The sequence below is a fragment of the Spea bombifrons genome, chromosome 2 (assembly GCF_027358695.1).
Source record: "Spea bombifrons isolate aSpeBom1 chromosome 2, aSpeBom1.2.pri, whole genome shotgun sequence".
Lineage (NCBI taxonomy): Eukaryota > Metazoa > Chordata > Amphibia > Anura > Pelobatidae > Spea > Spea bombifrons.
Window position 1 is genome coordinate 23,528,376 of NC_071088.1, and position 27,505 is coordinate 23,555,880.

General features: G+C 36.7%; 1 protein-coding gene across 1 annotated transcript in view; it reads right to left on the reverse strand.

Annotated features, from left to right (window-relative positions):
- Positions 1-4,197: 4,197 nt before the first annotated feature.
- Positions 4,198-27,505, reverse strand: part of COL26A1 (collagen type XXVI alpha 1 chain) — a 142,063-nt gene continuing 118,755 nt past the window's right edge. Inside the window, exons 5-15 of the mRNA XM_053457149.1 lie at positions 19,917-20,067; positions 18,566-18,604; positions 18,300-18,407; positions 18,047-18,199; positions 13,935-14,027; positions 10,573-10,625; positions 8,512-8,574; positions 8,260-8,304; positions 7,590-7,634; positions 4,991-5,075; positions 4,198-4,436 (exon numbers count right to left, since the gene is read on the reverse strand). Coding sequence (XP_053313124.1) covers positions 4,282-4,436; positions 4,991-5,075; positions 7,590-7,634; positions 8,260-8,304; positions 8,512-8,574; positions 10,573-10,625; positions 13,935-14,027; positions 18,047-18,199; positions 18,300-18,407; positions 18,566-18,604; positions 19,917-20,067 — 990 coding nt within the window. The 3' untranslated portion in view covers positions 4,198-4,281. The remainder of the gene's footprint in view (positions 4,437-4,990; positions 5,076-7,589; positions 7,635-8,259; positions 8,305-8,511; positions 8,575-10,572; positions 10,626-13,934; positions 14,028-18,046; positions 18,200-18,299; positions 18,408-18,565; positions 18,605-19,916; positions 20,068-27,505) is intronic.

Consider the following 27,505-nt stretch of genomic DNA (forward strand, 5'->3'; position numbering starts at 1 on the left):
TTTCAACAAGGCTTCCTTTATTCACAGGGAATGAGTGCTGCTGATTGGTCAGAGGCTGATCATATCTGACCAATGATCAAACTATGGCTGCCTGTTACCATGCCATCTAATGTAGAAAAATGTTTTAAAAATGTGGCAACAGGCTAGCACAATACCTATGCTATACATTATTCCCAATACACCCCCTGCAAATCACAAAATTGACCACAGATAAAGTAAATATAAAATGAAAAATACCCTACATACACATTTTATAAATGTATTATTATTATTATATTAGAACTTGACTGCCAATTGTGGATTACAACTCCCATCACCCTCAGCCAGACTGATAATGTGTGTTGTAGTCAACCAAATGCATCTTTTGTATCTAAGCTGTGTTTGTATAGTTTATTTTAACACCCAATCCTTTATTTTCTGTGTCTAAATAAAAATGGCAAAGATTGGTTGCCTAATGGCTGCATTACAAAAGCCTAAAAACTCCCAGTGGACTACCTCAGGTTGTCTACATTCCAGAAATACGTATTTTGTGGGTTATTTATTATTTTATTTGTTTGTGATTACTGTTACAAACCTATACCTAACTGTAAAAATAATGAAAGACTTTGATACAGCCCTATAACTGCCACAAAGATATAGACATTCATACATATAAGGTATTTCCAAACTCGAGACAATTTTATTAATATATTTTGGATTATTTTGGTCAACTCAATTACTTTAGTGACAATTATACCAAAATCATACAAAAATGTGGCTTTCTTCATCTTTGTTTTCATGTTTTAATATATTACTTATACTAAATGTTGTACTATACATCAAAACAAAGAGAAAGCACTATCTGGTATAATTTGTAATGGTACAGTAAAAACTAAAAAAGGGAATCACAGCTAAACGAACATATGGTAAAAACCTTCAGTAAAGAAGGGATTAAATAGTAATTTCTTCAGCACCCCTGAGTTTATATTTTTTTTTTAGGGTGTGCTTCCCTTTAGGTATTTTTGTGTATGTTTATACACGTATATTTTCCTTCTCCCTCATACCACAGGAGGTTACAAAAGCCCTGGACACAAATTGTAATTTACAATATATTTATTTCTCAGTGCATTACAAAAAAAAGGCCATTGATAAGTGTACTAGATGTTCCCAATCAATTAAAAAAACGGTGCTTAAAAAAAATAACATCCTCAAGCAATTAAGTACAATGCGTTGGCTGAAAAAAATAACTGCGGAAAGATTAAATTCATTATGCACATCAGAAACACAACAAATACATGTTCTTTTGTAATGAAATTTCAAGGATAAATATTGATGTTCCCAAGCAAGCCGTGTTAAATATTTTAGATTAGAATTAACGTACTGTGATTTTGTGCTTAATATGTGCAACACTGCAAAAAATGCTGATCATAAAAATAAATGGGAGATTTTAGGGTTTAAACTGGGTGTAGAAGGCTGTGGCTTGATGGCAAGTTGCCCTGAGGATCTTTCTCCACACTACATTGCTACATATGCTCCTTAACCCCTTAAGGACAATGGGCGGTCCCTAAACCCATTGGAAAGAATGCATTTTGAGCCCGTACATGTACGGGCTTTGTCATTAAGGGGTTAAATTCACAGCAAAATCCAACCTATCCATACCTTACTCCACCCCCTTTTAGGTCAGATTCTTATGAAGATTAAGGAGTAAAACTCTGGTACCAGGATACCAGGAGGTTCCCATGTGTTCCCATACACTATCTAAAACACTTGGAGACACATCTCGGGTTGACATAATTGCCAAATTGGTTTGCAGTGCTGGACAGATTACCAAAAGGGACGATCATTTGGCTTATACGTTTACTAAAAAAGCCAAAGCTTGTATTATGTGAAACTGGTGTATCTATCTACCTCAAGCCATAAACTATAAAATGCTATAAGACTTGAGAATCATACACCACCATATAAACACAAACAATATTAAGTACTCTAATACTATCAACTAAATGTGCTCCCTGGATAATTTAGCACCTTTCGTTATAACATAATAGAAAAGCAATAAGAAACTGTTATGACTTGTAAACTTGTATAAAAGGAACACATCACACTACCATAGAGTTGCTTGATTTTCTAATGCCAACGTGAGATGATTAACATACTTATAAAAAGCCACTAGGCAGCCCAATTATAAATTGAAATATAAAATCAAACTCAATTTGATCAACTAGTCCTTCTTTGATTTCTAGATTTAGATTGACATGCAGCCCTACAATATTTATTGTGTATTATTATGAGCCAGTATCTAAAATGCATTTATCTAGGTCAAATATACATTGCACTTTTTATGCTGGTTTCTGTATTGGTTTTTCAGAGAGCCTGGTGTCTATTAGGTGAGCAGTAGTATTAATTATTATATCAATCGCAACATTTGATGCTATTTTTATTTGGAGATTATGATTATTTAATAAAACAACATATTACATGGATTGTTTAAGTAAGTAGGTTTGCCAGAAAAGAAATTAAAATGTTATTTTTTCTTTTTTTCTTGTTTTTGTTCTTTATCTAGAAAATACACAACTATACAGAGAGATAATAATAATTTTCAGTTCCCACAAATGACATACAGAAAACCAAGCATTTTAGTTTTTTTTTTCAGAAATAAAGATAACATGACAAAGTATCCAAAGCAAAGAGAGAAAATGCCATGATATTGCACATCACTTATGAATTAAAAACAAACCAATAAAAAACATATAGCATTATTTACAAAGGAAATATCAGTGTAGTATATTTAATAGAGACAATAATAAACATGTATGTGTATTTATGTCTTAGTATCCTGCCTAAGACAATGATCATAATAATGGTTTGAATATTCTAATTTTATTTTTGCATGTTGTGTTTTAATGAATTGCACCTCTTTGTATTTAACTATATGGTGCTGTAAAAATGTGTCTATTTGTCCATGGTGACCTTCAAGGTCAATTGTGTTATGTTATAAAAGAGTTAGGTAACCTTAGGTAAGTGGCCTTAATGTTGTTAAGATTAGTGAGGTCATTGCCTGCTGAACACCATGAAATAAAAAAAAGTCATTTGTGCCAGGATTACAGTCATAATATCATGGAAAGTAACATTGTAACATGAAAGTAATACTGTAATGAGCTATCTCTCAGTTTTCTCTTTTTCCCCAGTTTATATTGCAAATATGTTCAAAGTTCATGTTTTTTTTTTTGTACTTTCATACTGAATAGGTCAGCAGCTATGGCTAGTGCTAATCTGTAGCAACTGACTAGTTTCACAACACATTCAGGTATGAGAGAATAATTGTGATTACATCATTTTCAGGATAATACCTGGATGCCCAAATTAATTTAAAAGTACCAAGCCATGACACCCCATAAAAAAAATCATTCAGGGAAAATACTTTAAAAAGTTATTGCTGCCTGTTTAAAAAGTAATAACTTTAGTGCACCAATAAACATAAGATTATAACATTTTGACTGCAAGCATCTGATTAAATTTTAATAGACAATAGTTTACACTGGTTACTAAATTACTACTCTACTACGTCAAATGTATTTTGTGTTATTATAAGAAAGATACAGAAAGACTGATCTGATGGCCACCCTGTGTCTGGTTTTATGCGTAACATGACATTGTTTGTACTGCAACATGACAGCGGCCACCAGACGTAGCCAATCTCCTAACTAGCCAATCTCCTAACTAGCCAATCTCCTCTCTAGAACTTTATCAAAGAATCCACCCTGAGTGATTTATGAATTTAAAATAATTTTCAAAAAGTTTACGTTGAACAGACCTTAAAACCAGTATTGATGACAATTACACTTTATGACACCAGGGTTATAGGCTTCTTCCTTTTTATAACTAGTTGCATTAGTCTTCAGAATTAAACATGAACATAAATCATTGCCTCCCTGTGTTTAACAGGTAGGTGGCAACCCATTAGAGAAAATACATTATAAACCTCTGCACCATTAAAAAATATTGACACAATATAGAACTTTCCATACTGATCTGCTATACTGATCAATGTAAAGTTGGGTGATACAGGTCCAAAAATGCATGGAATTTTAAAACTGAAGGGATAACTCAACTTGAACAGGGATTAGTGATGAAAGTTATACTATAATTAAAAAGTGTAATCTTAGTTTTTGCTGTTCCCTTTATAAATTCATGTGACTTGCGGCATTTTTAAAATTGTCTGTAAGACAATGTTTGACAATATTCCAGATACTTTGGCTTTAATCAGCGGGCTGGCTTCTTCTGATTTCACGTTCCGTGTCCTTATTTCTGACCAGGTTCACTTTCATACAGCAGTGTTGAAAATATATCAAGTGCCTGATGTCTTTGTTGCTGTTCACGTTTAAGATTAATTTTACTAGGAATAAAGGGTCCCAAAACATCCTGTCCGGAACCTGGCTCAACAGAAGATGGTGCATCTGCAAAAGAGGTATACATGCTTTAAAGACATATATGTTCACATATTTTATGGAGAAATCGATCATTCTAAATAAAAAGTAATTATCTATCTTAACAAAAAAAAAATCTGATATTTGATTTCTTTTACATTTTGTATAAGCACTAGGTACTGTATTTTAACAGTGCAGTGATTAATGATTTATAAATCATCACTTTTGTGCCACAAATGCTAAAAATATATATTTTAAAATAATATGATTCCTAAAATATTCTAAGTCTATCCCCATTCACATTTACATTGCAAGGGTGGAAACAAGGCTGGAAAGACAAAAACTCATATTGAATTCATAGTCCTATGTAGTGGATCATTAGGAACCTAATAGAGGAAAAGATTGGACAGTGCCCTTAAAAAGTGAAGAAGGAAAAATAGAAGAACTTAAGGAAGCTAAAATTAAAATAGCTGTCTAAAAAAAACAAACCTGTAGGTTCCAACACAGCTATAACATAGAATCTCATCTACTTTTATTAACCTTGAACAACTAGGGTTCTTAAGATTTAAGGTGGTTATACTTACCATGAATTCCTATCATATGCTCCAAAATTAGAACTCTTTCTGCTAAAATTTTTAAAGCTTCCCTGAGCTGCTGAACTCCTTCTCCCTGTTTGAAAAAATATGAACGACATAATCCTCTTTAGAAACAATCTTTTTTTGATGAGTGCTTAAATGTATGTACATTTTATTTAAATGTTCATTTACATATCAGTATATAGTAACTTTCAAAAACACAAAAAGTGCTAAATCCCATCTTTAGTTAATGCAAGATTTAGAAATATATGCACCTCAAAACAACAACAAATTTGTTAGAAATACAGCATTTCTTTTAAAGGAACCCTCTAGTGTCCCACTGAGGAAGAACCAGTGGCGACTCTAGAAACAATATATAGGGGGGCACACAAGATACCACAGTCAAACTGGGGGGGGCATTCATAATTTCTAAAAGTAATGTGCTATGGAATTATACTTTTGTTATTGGGCTAAAATAATACTTGATCATGGGAAGCCTGAAGCCACAATTGAGTGCGACTAATCCTTGAAATAAATATTATAACACGATAACTTTTCCACTAAATGATTTCAGGGCCTTGAACGTTTTGTCCCCTGAAGTCACTACAACTTCAGGAGGGCATTTTATCTCTGGATAAATATAAATGAAATAATTCCTACTGTAAGTTAAGTGCCAGGAAACAGATGACCAATCACACACACCAACACAGGCTCTGTCACACCGACACCCAGACACACACACCAGGACAGGCTCTGCCACACCAACAACCAAACACATACACACACCAGGCAGGCTCTGCCACACAGACACCCACACATATCAGGACAGGCTCTGCCACACCCACATCCAAACACACACACACCAGGACAGGCTCTGACACACCCACATCCAAACACACACCCTAGGACAGGCTCTGCCACACTGACAACTGAACACACACACCAGGACAGGCTCTGACACACCCACATCCAAACACACACACACACCAGGACAGGCTCTGACACACTGACACCCAAACACACACCCTAGGACAGGCTCTGCCACACTGACAACCGAACACACACCAGGACAGGCTCTGCCACACCAACACCCAAACACACACCAGGACAGGCTCTGCCACACCAACACCTATACACACACCCGGGGACAGGCTCTGCTACACTGATAACCAAAAATACACAAACAGCAGGACACAATCTATGTCACAGACGTCTAAATCAGGATGGATTTTTCACACTGCATTGTCGTTTATACCCCCCTTAGTGTTCTTGCCCCTTGTGTATTGATGCCCCTGCTGCCCATATATATTAATATTAGCCCCAGTTGCCGATAGCCGGTATAGATCAACACATTAACACACAAACCAAGCTTTACATGTATAGATCAACTGAAATTCACTTGTGATCTCAGCTCTGAAGGTATATATCAAATAAACAGAATCAGACATACAAATCCTGTATTTGCAGGTATACAATATTATATGAAAAGTAGCATTGCAGGTATAGATCAAATAAATACATATAAACAGCATTGCAGGTATTAATCAACTGAATAAGACATACAAACACATGTATTCGCAGGTATACATAAATAATGTATGGAAAACCAGCTTTGCAGGTATAGATCAATTGGAATTCACATAAAAACACGTCATTAAAAGGTATATTTAAAACCCCCTAAATTACAGGCATAGATCACAGGTTGCACACCCCAAAGCCAGCCCTGGCGTACACACTGCCCACACAGCAATCACACTCCTATCATACCCAGGCAACCAGTAAATGCTGGTATCTAGGCATGATGGGACTGTGCTTGCTGTGATTGCTGTTAGCTGTTAGCAATCACACTCCTATCATGCCAGGTCAGCCAGTACATGCTGGTACAGGGTGGCTGTAAGTGATGTGTAGACCCCATACTGCTGGCAGCATCAATACACAAGGGGGGCAGCTAGCTAGGTTTCAGCATGTACTGGCTGACTTGGCATGATAGGAGTGTGATTGCTAACAGTTACTTAATAGTTTCTTTAAAAGACAATGGAAAATGTATACTAAATGATCACTCCCATTGTCAGTTTTTGTGATATTATTATTACTTTTATTACTTTTATTATGTTTTATTTACATTGTTATTCTTATAGTACATATATTCATCTTACAATCTAGATGTAGCAATAGCACATTATAGTATTATGATCTTCAAACAAAATATATACCATATTGCTCATTTCAGTTACTAGATAGCAGACTTGTGCATTCGGATTCATCCAAATTTGAATTTGAATAACATTTGCCAATTTTGTTTAGTTGTAACTCAGCAAAGACTAAGAAGAGGGAAAGAAGAAGGGGTTGCTGTGGAAAAGGAGACAAAGGTGGAAACTGTTGTTGGAGAAGATATAGAGACATCGAGAGAGCATGAATGAGAGTGACAAATGAAACTGCAGGAAACTAAATTTGTTTGAATCATTCTTGGTCCATTTGCACAAGTCTACTAGATAGATGTAAGTCTATTTATTAACACTGTTAATATTGTCCTCAGTTTTAGATTGTTGGCCATTCAGCCTTAATATAAAAAGCATAAACATTAATTCTCATTGCCGTTATTCCTTACTTCATCTGCTTTGTCTCCATCTTCTCCTTTATTGCCTGGTTCACCCTAAAAAGAAAAAGTTATTTTTGTTAATCAAGGAAATTAAAGTTGACAAATGATTTTACAAAATTCTATATTCTTAAATATATCTTGAACTCCTGTCCAAAGGTAAGTGAAACATCCATATTCAAACTTAAGAACCTATAAATCGAAATTAATGTTAATTAAAAAAAAAATCGATCATCGAGAAAAAATGTAAATCAATGAAATTTATTTTACAATTCACATATTAAGCAAGGAAACATTTGTAACAGCAAACATTCCATATATTTTAATTTGAACTAAATAAAAAGTATAATTTTAAAAAGGTGTTGTTTTTTTAACCAAATTAAATTAAATTAAATGCAGAATGTTTTTAGAACTTGTAACATACAATATGGAAAATTAGTGATCAAGAAAAAAGTCAGTTGTAAAACAGGTAAGATATTTATTATTTGTACAAATATGTAAACATGCCACCACTGTAACAAAGGAACAGTATGGAATTTAGAAAAATAATAATGTGCTCCAAGTTTATCAAAGTTTCCCATAATGGAAATCATGATGGATCTATCTCAACATATTTACAAGGGTTTACAAATAAAACAGAAATGTAAAGTTTTACAGAAGGCGATACATAGTATATACTTACAGGTGGACCTTTAGTTCCGGGCTCACCTCTCATACCTGGTTCACCCTGTTTAAAAAATAGTTAAAACAGTATAAGATATTAGGTAAAGAAGCTTATGCATCATTTTAGAACAAGAAAAGTTATGATATTCTAGTGGATGAAAAATACACTACGACAGTATAAAGATTACAATGTATAGAACCTGATCTTTTTCTATGTGTGAAAGATCTGTATCTAAAAAATAAATGAGGGTTCAAGGGTTACACCACTCACCTTTACTCCTTGGTCACCTTTAGCGCCTTTTGGACCTGGCTGCCCTGGTAATCCTGGATTTCCCTAAAAAATACATTAGAAGAAAAAAATAAAATGAAACAAATGAAGATTGCTTTGCAATTTGCATTTCTGCATTTCTGCAATTTGCATTTCTGCATGAGTTTGCAAAACGTTATGATTCCATTTGCCGTTTTAACAGAACCTTCAGCATGCCTAAATTTCATTACACAAAAGTCAAGGGAGCACACAATATATAATTCAGTGAACAAGATACAATATTCCCTGAATTCAACCTCCAATAACTAATGAATGAAAGCAGAGATTTGCATGCAATAAAATGCATGCATGCAAAATAAACTCTGATATTCATGAACAAGTTAAAATAACATGTTGTAGACTGTTACTTTAAATTAAAAGTATATGATCTTTAGCTAGTGCAAATTACTTTAGTTATTGAAGTTAGTAAATGAGACTTCTGTCTCTTAACCATCCCCAATCAAGTTCCGAGGTAGTGGAAAGCATTTGCAGTTATCCAACAGCTGGTAAGCTCTGTGTTGGTCACCATTTGGGCTAAAGGAAGAGTATATCTTCTGTTCCATTCCTTCCATAATTCAGATAAATAAAGAATGTGGCCATATCAAGAAATTACAGAATACTGTATAATAAAGTGACCAGATGTTTAAAATGAAATCCGGGGACATTTTTTTAAAACTGGCAAATGGTAAAAAACTATTTTGTAAGCATATTTTATTCAAACTATATATATGCAGTGTATTTGGTATGCGTTTATGAAGTGATTGTATGATATATACGTTATTTCTCACATTTTGTCCAAAATACTTCTTAGAATCTTTTGGGCAGATTGAGAGTATCATGGGCCTGATGCCGAGGATTTTGGGCCTTTTCATGCAAATAAATAAAATAATCCTCGGCATCAATGTGTACTGGATAAAGATTACATCAGTGCTCTGCAGATAATATAGGATAGAATCTTATGTGATGGGATTGGGAGTAATCAGTACACTAAAAAAGTCATCATACACAGGACGCCTGAAGCCGCAATTTACTGCCACTATTTCTTTTCAATAAGATATGCAGATTTAAATAGAGTAAATAACACACAACCTTTACTTTTTATCTCACTGATTTCTGGGCTTAGAAAGTTTTGTCCTCTGAAGTGACAAATTCAGGAGGGCGTTTTATCGCTAGATGAGTAAAAATTAAATAGATTAATTTATCCCTACACTAAGCAAAGTGCCAGGAAACAGATGACCAAATACACACCAGGACAGGCTCTGCCACACCGACACCCAAAACACACACACCAGGACAGGCTTTGCCACACCGACACCTAAACACACACACACCATGACAGGCTCTGCCACACTGACACCCAAAACACACACACACCAGGACAGGCTCTGCCACGCCAACATCCAAACACACACCAGGATAGGCACTGCCACACCGACACCCAGACACACACACCGGGATAGGCTCTGCCACACTGACACCCAAAACACACACCAGGACATTATTTAATATAGCAATCACACTCCTATCATGCACAAGCAGCCAATACATGCACATCACTTACAGCCTTCCTGTGCCATGCCCCCCCACATCCATGCTATCACACACACACACACTCATTCATTCATTCATTCAGATACTAATCATTCACGAATACTCATTCTTTCACAGATACTAATCATTCACAGATACTCATTCATTCCCTCAATCATGCATACTTGTTCATACACCCTCCCCCTTACCTAAACTGCAGATCTGTGCAAACAACTTCTCTTGCCCTCCCAGGGAAAGCAGTAACGGAGTGAAGTCATGTGACATGATGTAAAGTCATGTGACTTCACTGTGTCCCTGCTTCCCATCAGGTAAGCTGCAGGACTCCTGCGGAAGTGAACATTAATCCTGCCTTGCAACGGGGGACATAAATAAACCCGGAAACCGAGGACATCTGATCACCCTACTGTATAAACATAAACATGAGTAGATGTATATTTCCATGTTTTAGTTTGTACATTCATATATTTTTTTTACCTGTGGCCCAGGAATGCCCATGGGTCCAGAAGGACCTCTTGGTCCAGCAGGGCCTGGTTAAACAAAACAATGTGTTAATTGCATAAAATACATACAAAACATAAATCAGTTCAGAGATATTCTCTAAATGTCCTCAGTGACTAGTCCGCCTATGACTGATTGCAAACCCTCCAACCTGTGCAGTGATGGGACTCCCATTAGAAACAAATTAAGCAGTTGCTTAACCCCACATAACTACTTTTTTAAAAACTTGTGACAATACCAATTGTGTTCCTTCATTTTTATACAATTAGTCTTGTGTTAGGGATGGACCCTGTAAAAACTTGTGCTAGAGAGGGGCCCCTGAAAATATACAGCTGTCCCTGAAACAGGCACACAAATTGATACGAGGATCAGACAACAGAATATATGGTGCAGCAGGAGAAGAAAACACTAAGCAAAAACTATTGTTCTACTTTAAGTAAGCAGTATGAAGAGACAAGTTAGTCCTCCTCAAAAGGGAAACGTGCTAGAAAATCTTACAACCACAGACCAAAAGTGTCTCAGTGAAGCTCTGTTGACCAAGTTGCTCAGAAATTCAACAATGACAAAGGTACCAGTTAGTTTCTGCAACAGGGTAGACATTCCTGGTGGAATACATCATTTGGCTAATGCTTTAATTTAAACCTTAAGAACGTTTCAGCTGCAGTTCGTTGGTGATAAATGTAAAATAGAACACTACGGGTGTAAAAATCAAAAGGAAAAATATATAGTCTATAGAAGAAAGGGATTTGGGATTCATTAATTATGTGTGGAGACTTTAAGTGGAAACCCTTATACCTTTTTATTACTTGTATTAGATTAAAAATACATTTCCAAAAACATTGTGCTGTTTTCTTTAACCCATTTACTGCAATGCCAGTACATGTACGGGATCACGATGCAATGCATTGGTGACAAAGCCCGTACATGTACGGGGTGCTGTTAAATACCTGCATTGACGTGATCGCTGTGTTTTCTCCGCAGTCGGTGGTTTTGCAGCATCCAAGGAAGTCTCACAAGTGAGGCTAGCCGTGGATCATGGGAGGAAAGCCCTCTCCCGAAAAAAAATGGCCGCCGCCAAACCGATCATCAAAGACGGGCAGCTAAAACAGAGCTTAGGAAGCAATCAGCAATCGCCTTCTAAGCATAATCAGTGTTGCTGACATGCCTCGATATCGAGGCATGTCAGTCACACAACCCCCTACCCTGATTGCCTTGTGATTGCTCCGAAGCCCAAACCACAGGCGCCATCAGTGAATGCTGACCACTCACAAGATGGTGGCGCGGCCAACTGTCAAATGACTATACAGACCCTCCTGAGAACCCTCAAGCTCCCCCTGCAGGTTGAATAATAGTGTACTATGAAAAAGAAAGTCAGTTGTATCTTTAGTCTAATCTGCTAGACAAACACCATCACTCCTGAGTGTTGTAAACAAAAGAATGCCTCAGTGTTAATCACCCAGCCACATACCCTGACTAAAACAATCTATGGAGGAAGGGATTTCATTATCATAGCAAAGAATCTGCTCAGTGAAATGTTACAGCAGGGGAAGTCACAACATATCACATAACTGAGAACAATGGCAGTCCCCAGGTGTGCAGATAAATAACATTTATTGGATCAAAATTAGGTTTTTGACTATACTAACCTATACTACTGTGTACAGTACCTTCCCACTTCGATGGGACTTCCCCTTTAAGGTAGGCACGAAATATAATAAAGTGGTGGAAAATACAAGTGAGGTGCTTGGTTATATAGCGCCGTTAATAGCAGAAATTAGGGGCATCTGAATGCTTTTTAGATCTCTGGTGAGATTTCACTTAGAGTATAAAGTAATTATCAGGAAAGACTAAGGGATCTTAATATGTACAGTTTGAAGGAAAGATGAGAGAGGGGATATGCAATGCAAACATTTAAACAAAGTACACCAAGCTTTTTTTGAAAGGAGGAGCAATGGTAGAACAAGAGGTCGTAGTCTAAAACTAAAGGGTCAGAGGCTTCGTGGTAATATAAGGCAGTTCTTCTTTACTGAGAGGGTACTAGATGGAACAGTCTCCATTAAAAGTGGTGGAGGCTAATATACAGTAGATAAATCATGTCAGAACTTTTTCCACCTTTAATGTGACCTATAACGTGAACAATTCAATTGCAAAACAAGCTGAAATAAGGGGTGTGTAGACTTTTTTTTATATCCACTGTAGTGAGGTAATGTAAAGAGGTATGGGATAGACTTAAAACTATCCTCACTATGGGACAAGACTAATGACTGCTTGGGGTTTAGATTCCTTTATATCAGATTACAGTAGATGAGCTGAATGGTTCATATCTGATGTCAGATAGCTGGTTCTATGTTAAACATTGTATTGCAAAACAATTAATACTTAATACTGTTTCTTTGACTTTACTGTAAATTAATAATTCGTTTTGCACTGTTCCTGTTATTAATAGAGTTATACATATGATTTTTATTTTACCACTTCAGTCCATGATTTCTGTAGTTTCCAAATACAATATTTTAAAAAATATATATTATTTTCTATGTAATTATTATTATTATTATCTTTTATTTATATAGCGCCAACAGTTTACGCAGCGCTTAATACAATACATAAATTCAAGGGATATGACAAGACAAGAATTGACAGACTAAGACAAACCGATACATTTGGTGTAATCAGAAACATGTGCGATTAATAAGATGTACCATTACTATTCCTAGCTCCAAAGAATAATCATCTCAATTAACTCTTTTTTTGAACAGTTCACAATAATATAATTAATAGTACTGTTATTGGCATATCATTAACATGTTTATATATATATATATATTCTGAAACAGTAAACATTCTGAGAGTATTAGGCAGCAACCTACTAAATATTTAAATATTGCATTAAATATTGCATTTTTGTTCTAAGCAGGAATTCTAGTGAGACAACTTTCAACTGAATATCCTGGTTTATTAAATATAAAAACTGAAGCAGATATTTCATCCTTTCGTTTCCTCAATTGTTTTCAATACACAAACTCAAAACTGTTATGGCATACAGTGTATGATGGAAAAGCAATGGACAAAGAAATATTTCTGGGATATGTTGGGCATTTAAAAGCAACTAAATTGGAATTTGTTATGGCAGATCTAGATTTTCAGAAGAAGTGCATGTATTCAGTAGAGGTACCATCTACATGGCTTATCTCACAACAGTGTTAGTTCCAGTGAATTCAGTCCAAACAATGCTGAACTTCACAAGTACGTTGAACATCAGAGACCTAGTTTAGGTCCTACCAGACAAATGATACCTGTTTCTACTAGAAGATCTATGTCTCCATATAGTTACTTACCTTGTGGTCCAACGGGGCCAGGTGGTCCACGAGTACCAGGAAGTCCAGACAATATTGTGTCTGTAATAGTGGACACCAAATGTGGTTCTTCATCTGCAGAAACAACATTTAAACTTGTAAAAGGTCCTGGTTTCTATTATAATCTTAGGAACACACACTACTTTCATTCATATACAGTATATACAAGTTTTGTAATAACATTATACTGTATATATAAAGTTATAGTTCAATTATAATTAAGTAACTTATTTCCATATGTTTTCTTTTCAAAAATAAGTCTTTCACAAATCCTTTGTTTCTTGATGACAAAAGACCTGAATATAATTTTAGACATGCAATAATAATTTATGAATACTTGTGCATTCTGATTTAAAGGCATTATTCATAATTTAATTCATAAGCACATATCCTGCTGTTTCTATGCAACTAGATAATGTAGTTGACAGTGAAGCTAAAAAAAACAAATGCCAGTGTTTCTTTTTAATATGCTGGGGTTTTGGCATTTCTAACAGGCTGCAAATAATTCAAAACAACTTTAAAAGCAAATAAGGCCTACTGTATTATACTATCTGACACACAGTTATATTATGTATGAGCTGGTAATGTTTTGTTATATGGGAACTATATTAACAAAAACACACTAATTATTAGACTCGTGCATTTTTGAGATTTGAGATCTCAAATCTACAAAACTCGAGATTTGTAAGACATTTTTAACGAAGACTGCCCTTCGTGCATGTGTACAAATCTCAGGAGGCGGGTCCCCAACAAAACCGCTGAAAACAAATTACAAGAGCATTGAAATTTTGGTAGGATTCATCGTTCATTTGCAATATGTAGCCAGTGCCATTACAAGACGAATTGGCGCTCCTTGATGCGGTAACGAGGGAGGGACTGTTTGTAGTAAGCTACATATCACTGACTGATAGATAGAAGTAGCCAAAAAATGGTCTCATTGATGGTTATAGCTGTGATTCCAACAACTCATGGATTTTTATCCTTACTTTTTTCACTCTGGCAAATCAGCATTTGTTTCAATTGTTTTAAATTTAAAACCTCTTCCTGAGTAGTTTAAGACAGTGGCCCTAATTTATGGGCAACACAATTTTGTGTGAAATCCCTTAGTAAGAGATATACATTTTATTTCTTACCATGAGTACAAATCATTTGAAAATGTCTGTGAGAAGGAGTGATTCTAGTTTGCATGGGATGGGCAGAGCTGGCAGGAGAAGTCTTCTTACTCAGAGTCAGAAGTTAAACTACCACGAGCCGCATGCAGCAGTATCAGCAGTAACTTGGTGGGATCCAGGGCGAAGATAGCTTGTAAGCTATTTTATTGTGAAGCACAGAATAAAACCACCACTACGAGTGCCACCACAACCGCCCCTGGTGCCACCACTATAGCAAGCACTGCCAGCACTCCCCACAGAAAGATGGGCAGGCACTCACAGATGATAGCAGAAGATCTAGTTGTAGTCCAGAAGATGAGGAAGAAGAAGGTGTGGAGCAGGTGTGGACCTTACTCTGCCTTCTTCTCAGGCGGAAAAGGATATGGTCATAGAGGACAACAGTTTATTAATGAAGCAGCAACAGCAGTGTAGCTATGCCAGTGTTTCCCCTACATGCACTTGCAGGCCTACCACCACCACCATCATTATGGGGGAACAAAAAACCACAAAATATCCCTGGTAGGCAATGGCGTAGTAAGGCGCGGCAACATTTTGGGACTGTGCGAGATGGGCACACTGTGAGGTGCAAGTAATTTTGTAAGGTAGGGAGCCGAGGTAAGGTAAAGGGGCATTTCACTGTTTGTGTTATGAATCAACACCTACGTACACACCACGGTGCAGCTTTGCTTCATGGGGAAACTGGCGTAATTGGCAACAACAGCAAACCCATATCAGCAGTAGCAGCTGCCAGATCAAAAGGCATCCTGAGGCCTCAGCCTTTTTCGACGAGTGTGACTGGTTTTCAGAACATCCACTGCACCAGCCTACCGCCTCTCCTGTTGCACCACCTTTAGGAGGACTGTAGTCTCCTCCATTTAGCAGTATTGTCTTAAAGGAACTGGGGTAGAAATGTAGCAGGGTTATAGGTCCTCCTACTTCATGCTGAGGTTATGGATGAGCAGCACACATCAGGTTGCATTTTGGCAGCTTTTAGGGAGATCCTGCAGGGGCAGCAAACATGATGAAAGCAGTTGGAGATGAGGGGATCAATTATTTTAATTTATGTAATATTGGGAAAATTTGGTCCTGTGTCAAGGGGCTGCCAGCCCTCGCCTTTGGGGGAAATTCAGTGTCCTGTACCGTGTGGCTGGATATGTGCTATCTATACTGTGCACTCCCAGTGCCCTACTACTACTGCTGCTGCTGCCATATCACCTTCTTTACTCTGAGGGATCAATTAATTCAAATGTTCTGATCTTTGGATACATTCAGTCCCATAGCATGCTGCTGGAGGCATCCATTTATGTGGTGCTGCTGGTGGTTCTACAGTGCAAAATTGAGTCTGGATCTCTTCCTAAACTTTGAGATGGTGCTGCTGTACATGAAAGGTGAGCCTAGAAAGCATCAGGGACCTCCTCCTTTAGAATCAACAGCCGTATGTCCTTCCCAACCAAAACAGGGCTCCGAATTCCATCCAAACTGAACAGTTGGAAAACAAAGTTTTTTTTTGCCCAAAAATAAACGCCGGAAAAACTAAATGAAAATTTAGTCCAAATAGGATTTGCTTGCCATGCACAAGTCTGCTAATTAACTTAAATGATTCTAGATTTACATTACCATCTTTTTTTGTACTACCATATGCACAGACACATCTGAAGCTGAAAAACCACAGAATGAAAACTAAAAAAAGAAAGTGAGGACATTCACATTTATCTCCAGTTTGGATTAACTTGTGTCAAATACTATCTGGAATTTGTTTTAGTTTCAAAATACTGACATTACCTATTAACTACCAGTAGATAATGACCTGCAGGTTTCTCACACTGAAACAAATGCTTGCATCATTTACCTTATGTCACTGTCCCACCTGCTGTAGAGATATGATATGTAAATATTTTCTTTTAAGTGTGTTTCTGAATAAGGATTGGCTTAATGGTATCTTATGTCAATGACAAGGTATGCCATCAAGCTGGTTCAACAGCTGATGTACAATTAAATAGTATATGATAAAAGTACTAACTAGAGTACAACTGCAAACTATCATCAAATAATGCTTGTTACATAGTAACATAGAATTCCATGGCAGATTAAAAAAAAAAAAATTCTTCCCATTCAATCTTAATCTTAATCAATCCTTGGCCTTGTTTTAGATTCAGGATATCCAAAAATGGACCAAAAATGATTTTGATGAAGTTTTCATTAAGTTTTTGTTCCACTGGTTTTAAGACAACAAATTTAGTTTCCTGCACTTTTGGTTTGAAAGAAACTTGGAGGGCTTTCTACATTCATACTCCTTGTCGCACAACTCAGCTTCTTCTCTTCCATCTTCTTGTTCTTCTGTCTTCTTTCTTCATATATTACTCCAAAAAGTCTGTTTTCATTGTCCGGTTCTCCTTAGACAACTGGACATGGCCTCTCAGTGAACTTCCACTTAAAAAGGCAAAGCCTCTGGGCACACCTTCTGCCCCGATTGGCAGAACAGAGAGGATGCTGTCCCTGTGGCTCCACCCTTGTTTGGAATTCCACAGAGAGACCTGAATAATGCAGATAAATTCAGGGAGAAAAGGGAGATGTAGAAACGGTTCTCAAAGAAACTGCCTTAATTATTCTGGCCTTATGGTGAACTTCATAAAAAGGGTGGAACCTTCAGGTACACCCTCTCCTCCAATTGGGGGAGAGGGTTTTGTTGAAACCTCCGCCCCTTTTTGCAGATTTAGGTTTTTCTGCTGTTTTGCTTGTAGCTGTGGGCGAGAGTATAAAGCAAATTAAGTTTTTATTGTTAACTATTTCAGTGCAGTGCTTTACATGGCCAATTCTGACAAAATTGCAATTTTTTTTAAAATTTAAATTTGTACAAATCGAAATGCACAAGTCTAATAGATAGCTCAACTTCGGTTTAAAATTTTTAGTGATTATGCATCAAATAGTTATAAATTGACTCACTGCCCCTCTCTGGATTAGGTTGTACTGAGTATAAAACTCCCTCAGAAAAAGACAGAGGTATGCCTGGTGGCCCTGGTGGCCCTGGAGGACCAGGTGGCCCTGGATTTCCATTTTCTCCAGGAGCTCCATGTGGTCCTGGTGGTCCTATTGGCCCTATTATGAAAGAAAAAATGGCTTATATAGCATACACAATCCATTGCATTATACTTCAGACTTCACTGAGTTGACATAAGATTCAACAATAAATGAGAACCTGGTGGACCTGCTGGTCCTGCTTCACCAACTTGCCCACGCTCTCCTTTAGATCCGGGCATTCCAATTGGTCCAGTTGAGCCAGGTGTACCAGGCGTTCCAGGAGGTCCTGCAAAAGCAGTTTCTATGTTAGCTATAAAGAGTTTTAAAAATGAAGAAGCGACCCCTTATGTCTTGACTCTACATTTCATTCTATGTTTATGATGGTCAAATAAAATAAATCGTTACAACTATAACACCCCCAGTAAAATACATTTTGTTAATTACCTTGAGCCCACTTTTCTTCTATGTTTTCACCTTTAGCACCTATTTAGAAAACAAAATATACAAATATGACAATATAAATTGAAAACAAGTTACCTAAACATTGCTATGCTCTGGTATCTAGCATGAAATGCACTGTTCAATAATGAAAAACTAGAAAATCTATTGTAATTACAATACAATTCTATCATTGGAATTTATATGTGGGAACCTCATAGACACGGAAAACCAAACAAATGTGTTTAAACAATCAAGAGCATGTGTTTCTAGAAGTCTTGACTCACAGCTATCAAACATGTCTGACTTTATATCTAAAGTAAATAATCATATTTCATAATATTCTGTGTTTTGTCTGTATACATATATTGGGTTAATAATCACCTAAACATGGAAAATTTGGTGAAAAGCAAACAAATTACAGATTGGTGACCAACTGGTTGCATGATAAGTGTCCAACTCTTCCTTGTGAAATACCCTGGGTTGTTTTCTTTCCAAAAATATATACTTTTGTGGGGCTATTTGAGCTGCTAAACAGTCCAAATTGAGATATAGCCTTCAGAAAATAAAATTAGAAAATGTAATGTTTGGAAAGGGGTATGAGGATGTTCCATTTAAAAAAAAAAAAACTATGCATGTGGGGTATTTCTGTAAGGTAGAGATGCAGCTGAATACATTTTGGTGGGTTTTTCTGCAGTTCAAAAACATTTTAAAAAAAATCTGTGTATGTAGGGCCTTTTCAAATTCAAGCAACTTACAAAACAATGATTTTTGTTATATTAATGCATTATTTATACTAAATATATGCCTATATATCTAAAAATGGTATAAAAAGAAAGCTCTGTCTGAAAAATGTGTGAATGCAAGAAAAATTCAAAAAGGAGAAACATGATTAAGGATATATAGTGCAAAAATGCTGAAAAGTTTTTGGGCACAAAACACCCTCAGTAAAGATGGGGTTAAAGGCAGGCAGCCTCTTTTTGATAACGTCTATGGAGGCTGTGCTGAGCCGGCACACCCTCTATAATGTAAATAGGTTGGTTGGGTGTCCCTTGTAACCAGCCCACTGTGCAGCAGGACACCAGGGGTTTGATTGCCCTAGGCCTGGATCTGTCACTGCAGGTACCCTTAATAGCTATGCCAAATGCCATCAGAGTTTTTGTAGAATTTCCCTCAGGGTACTTGTACTATACACTGAGAAAGTGTACAGTTATTTTACCGACTTAAGGGGTATAAAGTGCTGCTTCCATTGTTCAAAGAGATAATTGGGTTTATCGGTTCAGTTATCGGAGTAATAAAACTACGGTTTCTAGAAATTAAGCTAAAATGAGAAACACATATTAGAACTGTTACTCACTTGTTGGGAGTTTCACAGGTTTTCTGAAGATACCTCCTGGACTCAACAGAGGAATTGCATCTGGTAAGAAGTCCTCATTCCATGGTGTTGTTGCTCTAGCTATCGGAAGGTCATTTTCTGATGCTTTTTCAACAGCCTCCAAGGTGAAAATCTACAAAACACATACAACATGCACTGAATCCATGTATCTATTATTCAGAGTTAAAAATGTATAGAGCTGAGCTATACTATGGAGAACGATCATTAGATTTATTTCTCACTTTCTCACATTTGCAAGCATATCATTTTATCTATAATTTTAATATATGTCATTTTGTGTAATGTAATTACATGTATAATTTTAAGCTTTTTACAAATGATCAACCTCCGTTTCCAGAAACCTTTTAAACTACCTTAAGCAAGTTTGAGTGCTCTTTGAGTGCAAATTTGAGTGCTCTTTGCTTAAAGTAAATATTTATTAAGAATAATATCCTCTAAAATTGCTTCTGGACTCCTTATGCCTCCAGCTTTGGCTTTGCGGTTACATCATCAAGGCTCCTTTAGGGTAACATTCCCCTTAAAATTGAGGCTTCAAGACAACAGTTTAATAGAATAGATATCTACAGAAGAAATTTACAGTCAATTTGGGGCTATAGTAAATTTATAGGACAATCATCCAGACCTGAGCAGAGAGTCAATGAATGTTTCATTAATAAAGGGCACATTCATTAGCTATTTTGTTTTACCAGTTAATAGTGTTGTTTGTTTTACTGTAGTCAAATTTATACTCGGGTTTTAGACAGTAAAAATACCATGACTGAGTAAGCAACTTGAGGAGACTTATCACTTTAGCTTAATTATTTTTATTATTACATTTCACTTACAGAGTGCCAGCTCTGTAGCATCATTACAAAGTGATGAGAATACGGATTTAACAATGACCTTAAAAATTACAGTATACAAATTAGCCACCAGACATACTGGTACGAAAGAAGATGAAAGTCATGCTCATAGGAGCTTACAGTCTGTTATAACTCTTGTGAGGATAACATATGCTGTTTTATATATGTTTTTACAAATGCATTTTGCTTTTTGTTTAATTTGTATGACTGTATTGAAAGAATACCTGGCACTTGATAAAAACCATTTAAGGCTTCTGTTCAGAGAAAACTCCTGAAACTTGTTTTTTTTGCTGTTGCTCTTTTTCTCTCCCAAGTCATAATACATAACACCATGCAATTGACTTTCTGTTCAGACCGTTCTGTTTATTAACTATTCACGGCTGACAAAACCTGCATATACTCCCTTTATTTGATTTCCTCTCTTTGCAATTTGATTTTGAGTCAATTGATGACAAATATGTGTTACCAATTTTTTTTTTCAGTAAACTACAGTGGTAACAGATCATAGAAGATCATATACGCAGAGTTTTATTTTAAAATTACATCTTGCATTACCCATATGTTGGAAATAAGTGAATGGCCATTAGATCTCGCTTAGATCCTTGATCTTTAGGAGTCTGGTGGAAACAAACACTGCAGTGATCTAGAACTTTGGATTACTTCTAGCATTGATATCACTAAACATCATATGCATTTTCTTCAGAAACAAAGAAACGTCAAACAATCTTATTATATCTTAAAATGGTCATCTCTTTTGGTATTTTATATGCCCATGGCCAATGCATTCTTAGCTGTCTAGCCTGTAGCGTCCAAAAGATAGATCCAAACTTTAATTCATCTACACATTATCCGGTTTAACAGGATGAATGTTCTGCAAAACATATTTGGACCTTGTTTTGGGACACAGGCTTGCAAGTACCATGTGAAACAATCAAATAAGAACATGACATCACAACTGGCTGTTTTTCTAATAGCGTTATAGAAAGAATAGAAGATATTATTTTGATGGGAAGGGAAATAATGATGAGAAATAACTGTGTTGCCTGAAATTTGATATAGCCTGCAAAAAGGTTCTATCGACACTTTTCACATTGCAAACAGGTGCACAGAGCAAAGCACTGTAGCGAGGTAACGTGATACATTGATAGCAAAAAGCACATGATACAATCTGTGACCCATTCATTAAAATGACTTTAAAGTCTTTATCGCTTGGCTTTGAAACCTTACCTAACTGAGTTTCAGGTATGCATGATTAAAGGGTTGAATTTAACTTCAGATGCCAAAAGAACATCAAAACTTCTGATACTGCGATATGTGCATGCCACAATGACATGGTTTTAAAAGCAATCAATTGCATGATTCTGTAAATTAATATGCATGTAAACCAGCTGCTCATAAATTCTGTTTGGAATAATATTGTGATAATTTCAAAATTCAAACTAATCAAATAATATAGCAGAAAATAAGTAATCTGATCAGAGATTTTGATTAATTTTCAATGTGCAAAATGCAATAAAGAGTATTTGCTAGTTATGGTTAAGCAGTCCCGGACTGGCCATCTACCAAACTAGGTAAATGCCGGTGGGAGATGGCGTAGGGCACTACTAAAGGCATCTACTAAGACTCATAATAAGATTAATTCAAACAGAGCTAATATAGCTTTTCCAGAGCCAAACCAATACAATGCAGGTCTGGCCCTAGAATTTCTAGTGCCCTGAGGAGTATGTTATTGTCACCATTCCTCGTATTCTTTTTCCTTGCAAACATTGGAAAAGATCTCACAACAATGTCCCTTCCCTCAGTGCCATAGGCAGCCACTTAACCTTCATGATAAAACTACCTCTTATTGAAAAAACACATGAAACATTAAAATCCCTGATATTCTTGACTTTTTTCTTTAGCTCTTTTGCATTAAAGTTCTGCAATTATATAATTGTAGGGAGTGCACTACAGGTAACAGAAACTATCCCCCCATCTGAGGATGATTTATTTCTTTCATGCCTGTGTCTTCTGCTACTCCTCTGTCTTTGTTTGTAGACATGTTTGCTTTTATCTTTACACCGAGCAATATAAAAAATACACTTATGCCAATAGGAAAAGTGATGTATCCTGGCCTAGGCTGATAGGCTTAGGCTGACAGTCCCCTTGCAGAGAAACTGTGGGGAAGATCACTTTATTGGGTGATCAGGCCCCACTGTGTGCAGCTGCTCAATGGGCCGACACAGGGGAGATCTCTGAGGGTACTGCCCTGGGTCAAGCCTGTGGTGGTGCCAAAGGTAAATACGCTGCCGAATAGGAAATGTTTAAGTGTATACCGGGACAAAAGGCAGGTATTTGATTAATTATCAATGGTTATATGGGTTCCCTCATTTGCATATCCCTGCTGTTTTTCTTTGCATGGCTTTGCATTTTTGCCTTTGCTTTCCTAAATCTGCAAACCTGCAGATCACTGTTGTAGGCTGCTGACATTTTAATTGTCAAAAATGCACACTGAGCTGTTTATGTATCTAATGAACTCATTTTCTCCTCAGACTTTCTGAGGATGACTAAGGATTAAGACCAATGTATCCTATTAATTTGTTTAGTATGAGAGAGCATGATAAGGACTCAGGGGTGACACTTAAAACAGAAAACAATACAGTTTTGTTTTAAATGTGGTCACCAATAATGAGAAAATGAGTTCAAATTTATGTGGCATGACTTCTAGTATGCACAAGGTTTATTTCCCCAACTGTATCTAGAAGCAGATTTATATCTCTGTATAGATTTATTTTCTCCCACTCTCTCCCCTCTAATACAGAGTACAGACTTGCTGTGTCACGTTATGAAGTTATAACCCAGCTCAATGAGTATTTCTGTAGAAGCAGAAGAGTGGCAAATAACAGGAGAACATAAGAATTAGCAGATAGAAACACTGACTTCCCTATGAAAACCATCAATATTATTAGAGCATGGTACAACGCCTCATACTTATTCCATAAAATGTATCTGGAAATGGCAGTAGTGTATTTTGCATTACAATTTTAGAATATTGCCTGCTAATATAGGTAGTAACTACTATTTTGATCACACATCAGGGTGAGTTACAGTGACCACTGTCTTTCTTATCTGTAGAGGGTTTTGTTAACATTTAAAAATCTTCCTAAAACTGCACACGTGTGGGCTATTCTACATGATCAAGCTTCTTTTTGATATGAAGGGGCAACCCAAGAGTCAATTTCAGTGCAATATCCTACTGATTAGGGGAAAAACTCCAGTCATATGCTCTCAATATGTGAACATGGCCACCAGGTGTGCATATATTATGCAACCACTGAGAAGATGGAGTACAATAAGTCACAATGAGACCCTTAGCCAAAAAAGGCAAACATCAATGGGAAATCATGGGGCCCGAGAAACTCCAAGAGATGTTAGAGGGCACTAAGGTGGTCGATGTTGCAAGGGGGATAGCTCCCCAATCAGACAAAATAATTTCAATAGGGCCAGTCTGAATTGCACCAGTACAGTATGGGAGGTGGGAGCTCAGTGGGGTCATGAAACGTAATGTTAAGTGGCCCCACACTAGCAGCAAGGCAGCTTTCACATTGCACAAGGAGTGCTGAAGCCATGCACTAGACAAAATAAGTGGTTGTGTCTGTGTGTGTATATGAAGGGCAGTGCCCTGGAGGCCATTTTACTATACTTGTCCCAAAGTCAAAAACTGCCAGCCCTTCTCTATATGGTTAGACCCCTGATACAATTTAAGAAACATTAATTAGTAGGTCAGGAAAGAAAGTCAGGCCACAGACTTAGGGGCATTTGTCAAACAATACACTAGTGTATTGGGCAGTTCCTAAGAATGATTATATTAGCAGTGCTAATTAGGACATGCTAGGCTATATGTCTGATAATACCACAAAATATTAAGCCTACTTTGCGGTGTGAGGCATGGCACATAGCTGTTGGAGACACAGTCACACATGAATAGACAATATGAAGGACAGACTTGGAAATTTACTTTGCACGCTGAAAACACATGGTTTCCAACTACCAATATCTCAAAATAGGAAAATTTGCTGTATTGAAAAAAGGTAAAAATAATAACTAAAAAAAATATGTACTTCTAGATCCATGTGGAAAAATATATAATGTTTATGTAGACAATATTAGAATAATCCACTTTTTCATGCTTAAATTAATTCATTTTCTTTTAGGGAAACACATTCTAATTTTATGTCTATATAAACATCATATACTTTCAGAATGGATTTACAAGTATATATTTTAAATAAGATTTTTGAAGAAATCATGTCACAGAAGTTATGTTCACCTTTTTTAATTTCAGATTTTTTTCTGTACTTGCAGCTCAAACTTTTGAGGAATAAGTAAGGGTTTTTAAGTTTCCACTACCCCATGATATGGCATATAGTACAATTAACTTGAAATAACCCTGCTCACATGCCTGCTAACATATTACCAAAACACATGTCTTAAGGGGAAAAGTGTTTCAAGGAATGCTTTTTAATTTCTCACTGTAGTTTTGAATTCCCTTTAGTACTTTGACAGAATAGAAACTTGAAGCCATGTATGCACTTACGTTCAAGATAAAGAGATCAACAAACAGAAACCTGGTTACTATGGTATAAATCTGCTTCTCTTTGGAAGGAAACACTTGCATGACTTGAATAAAAGCAGATCTTAATAAGGGACCCATAAGATTAATTGTTTTGCACTGTACTAGACTAAGATGTCAAATTAGGGGTACGTTGGTAAAGAGTCTATTTTACTTTTACTTTGCAATGTGACAGAGAAGTTGATAGGATCTTTAAGTAAAAGTGTGAGGCGAGTCAACAGTTGAGTTGCTTAGGGAAACTTTACACAGTTAGCGGAACTTCATTAATTGTTATATTCACTAAAATAAACTCAACTGCTAAAGAAACCATAGCTCAAGTGGACTTGACTGCCTCTGTCAAGTTATAATGCTTGCTCCATAGTTGAAACAGTAAGCATGGCAACTCCATAAATTTGGCTCAAGACCCAAAACTCAATAGCCAACTAAACTGCTGACTGTGGTGTTTAAACCAAATATAAAAATATATCTCACAAAGGTTCGTCTACATTAAAAGGTATTTATTATAAGGTAACAACACAGCAAACACATTTATCTCATATACACACGCATAGCCAAACCCCACAGGACAACAACCCCCTTTTTATCTCTCTCTCTATACATATAACAATTCCCTTCAACACAATTTGATCTCACCCAATGTTAAGCCTCCAGATCCGATAATAGCTCACTGCCGGGAGCTCACTCTCACCACATCCACCATGGAGGAAAAGGAAAAAGAACTGAAGGAGTCCATGTGTGGTATTATATTATATACCCTTCATTTGACGTCACATCCTGTTTCATCACTTCCTTTAGTGAACTGTGGGAGGGAAGGATTCTAAGAACGCCCACCTTAACCTAATCCCTTTGTTAATGGGGACAAGACAAGTTACCACACTGACCTCACAGACAAACTCAAAAGCTGACTCACCACCAACTCAATTGGCATTCTCAACGCACTTAGCTCTGTTTTGCTTTAGGGAGTACTCCTGCCCATATGTTATTGTATATAATTGGTTTAGCAGGCTGTAACCCACCAGCATTTGCATTTTGAAAATCTACATCTTTGTTCTATGGTTAAATATTAGAATGATGAAAATTCTGTGCATATTTTTATGAATGCATGTAAATGTAACATTTTGAACTTTTCCTTATGTTTCATTAGATACATCTGATGAGACTATAGAGCATACTAGGTAACTGCTTTGGGGCTAAACTGGTAGTTGGCACTAGACATGTGCAAATGGACCAAAAATACATTTTGTTCCCTGCCCAATCGGTTTGGATGAAAATCAGGAGGTCTTTTTTGGTTTTATAATTTGAGAACAAAATTCGTTGCCCTCATTCCCACATTCACTCTTATTCTTACTCTCTCACAGTCTTATTCACTCTCTCACACTAATTCTTGTCTACTCTCTCTCTCTCATGTTCTCTGAAGGTTTCCCTACCTTCTCTGCTGACCACTTTCACATCTTCTTGTTCTTCATCTTCTTTCTTTCCTTATTTCTTCTTATCTTCTATCATTGTTCGCATCTCCCTGGACATAACCTGGCTCGAACTTTGGCCAAAATGGCGGTGCTTCTCGTGACAGAGCATATTTTGCCCTTTCAAAATCACAGAGCTTTCACCGACATCCTCTCTCTCGATCCTCCATTTGGGGCAGATGTCATCAGTGAAAGTACTGTGATTTGGGCGGAAGCTCACCTTAGGGCAAAATGATGGCACTTGGAAGATTGGGGGAGATGACGTCAATGGAAGCATAGCCAATTTTGCCTATGCTTTTGCTCAAATGGTAGCACTTTCACTGACGTCCTCTCTCCCTGATTAAGGATCGAGTGAGAGGATGTTACCAGAAGCGCCTCCATTTTGACACAAGTTTAGCGCCAGGTTATGTCTGCAAAGATTAGAAAAGATTAGCTTTTTGCTTCGTTTTAGTCCGCGTAAGACTAGTTGGCCCCACCATGAGGTTCTCTTCTGTGTTAGCAAATGATTGCTTGCAGGAGGGGGCAATAAAGGCATAACTGACCAAGGACTGGCCTTCCTAAGAACCGATGGCAGATTGATAACTACAGTGTCACTCCTGTTTCATATGCTAAGGTAGACTTCCTATTCTGAAC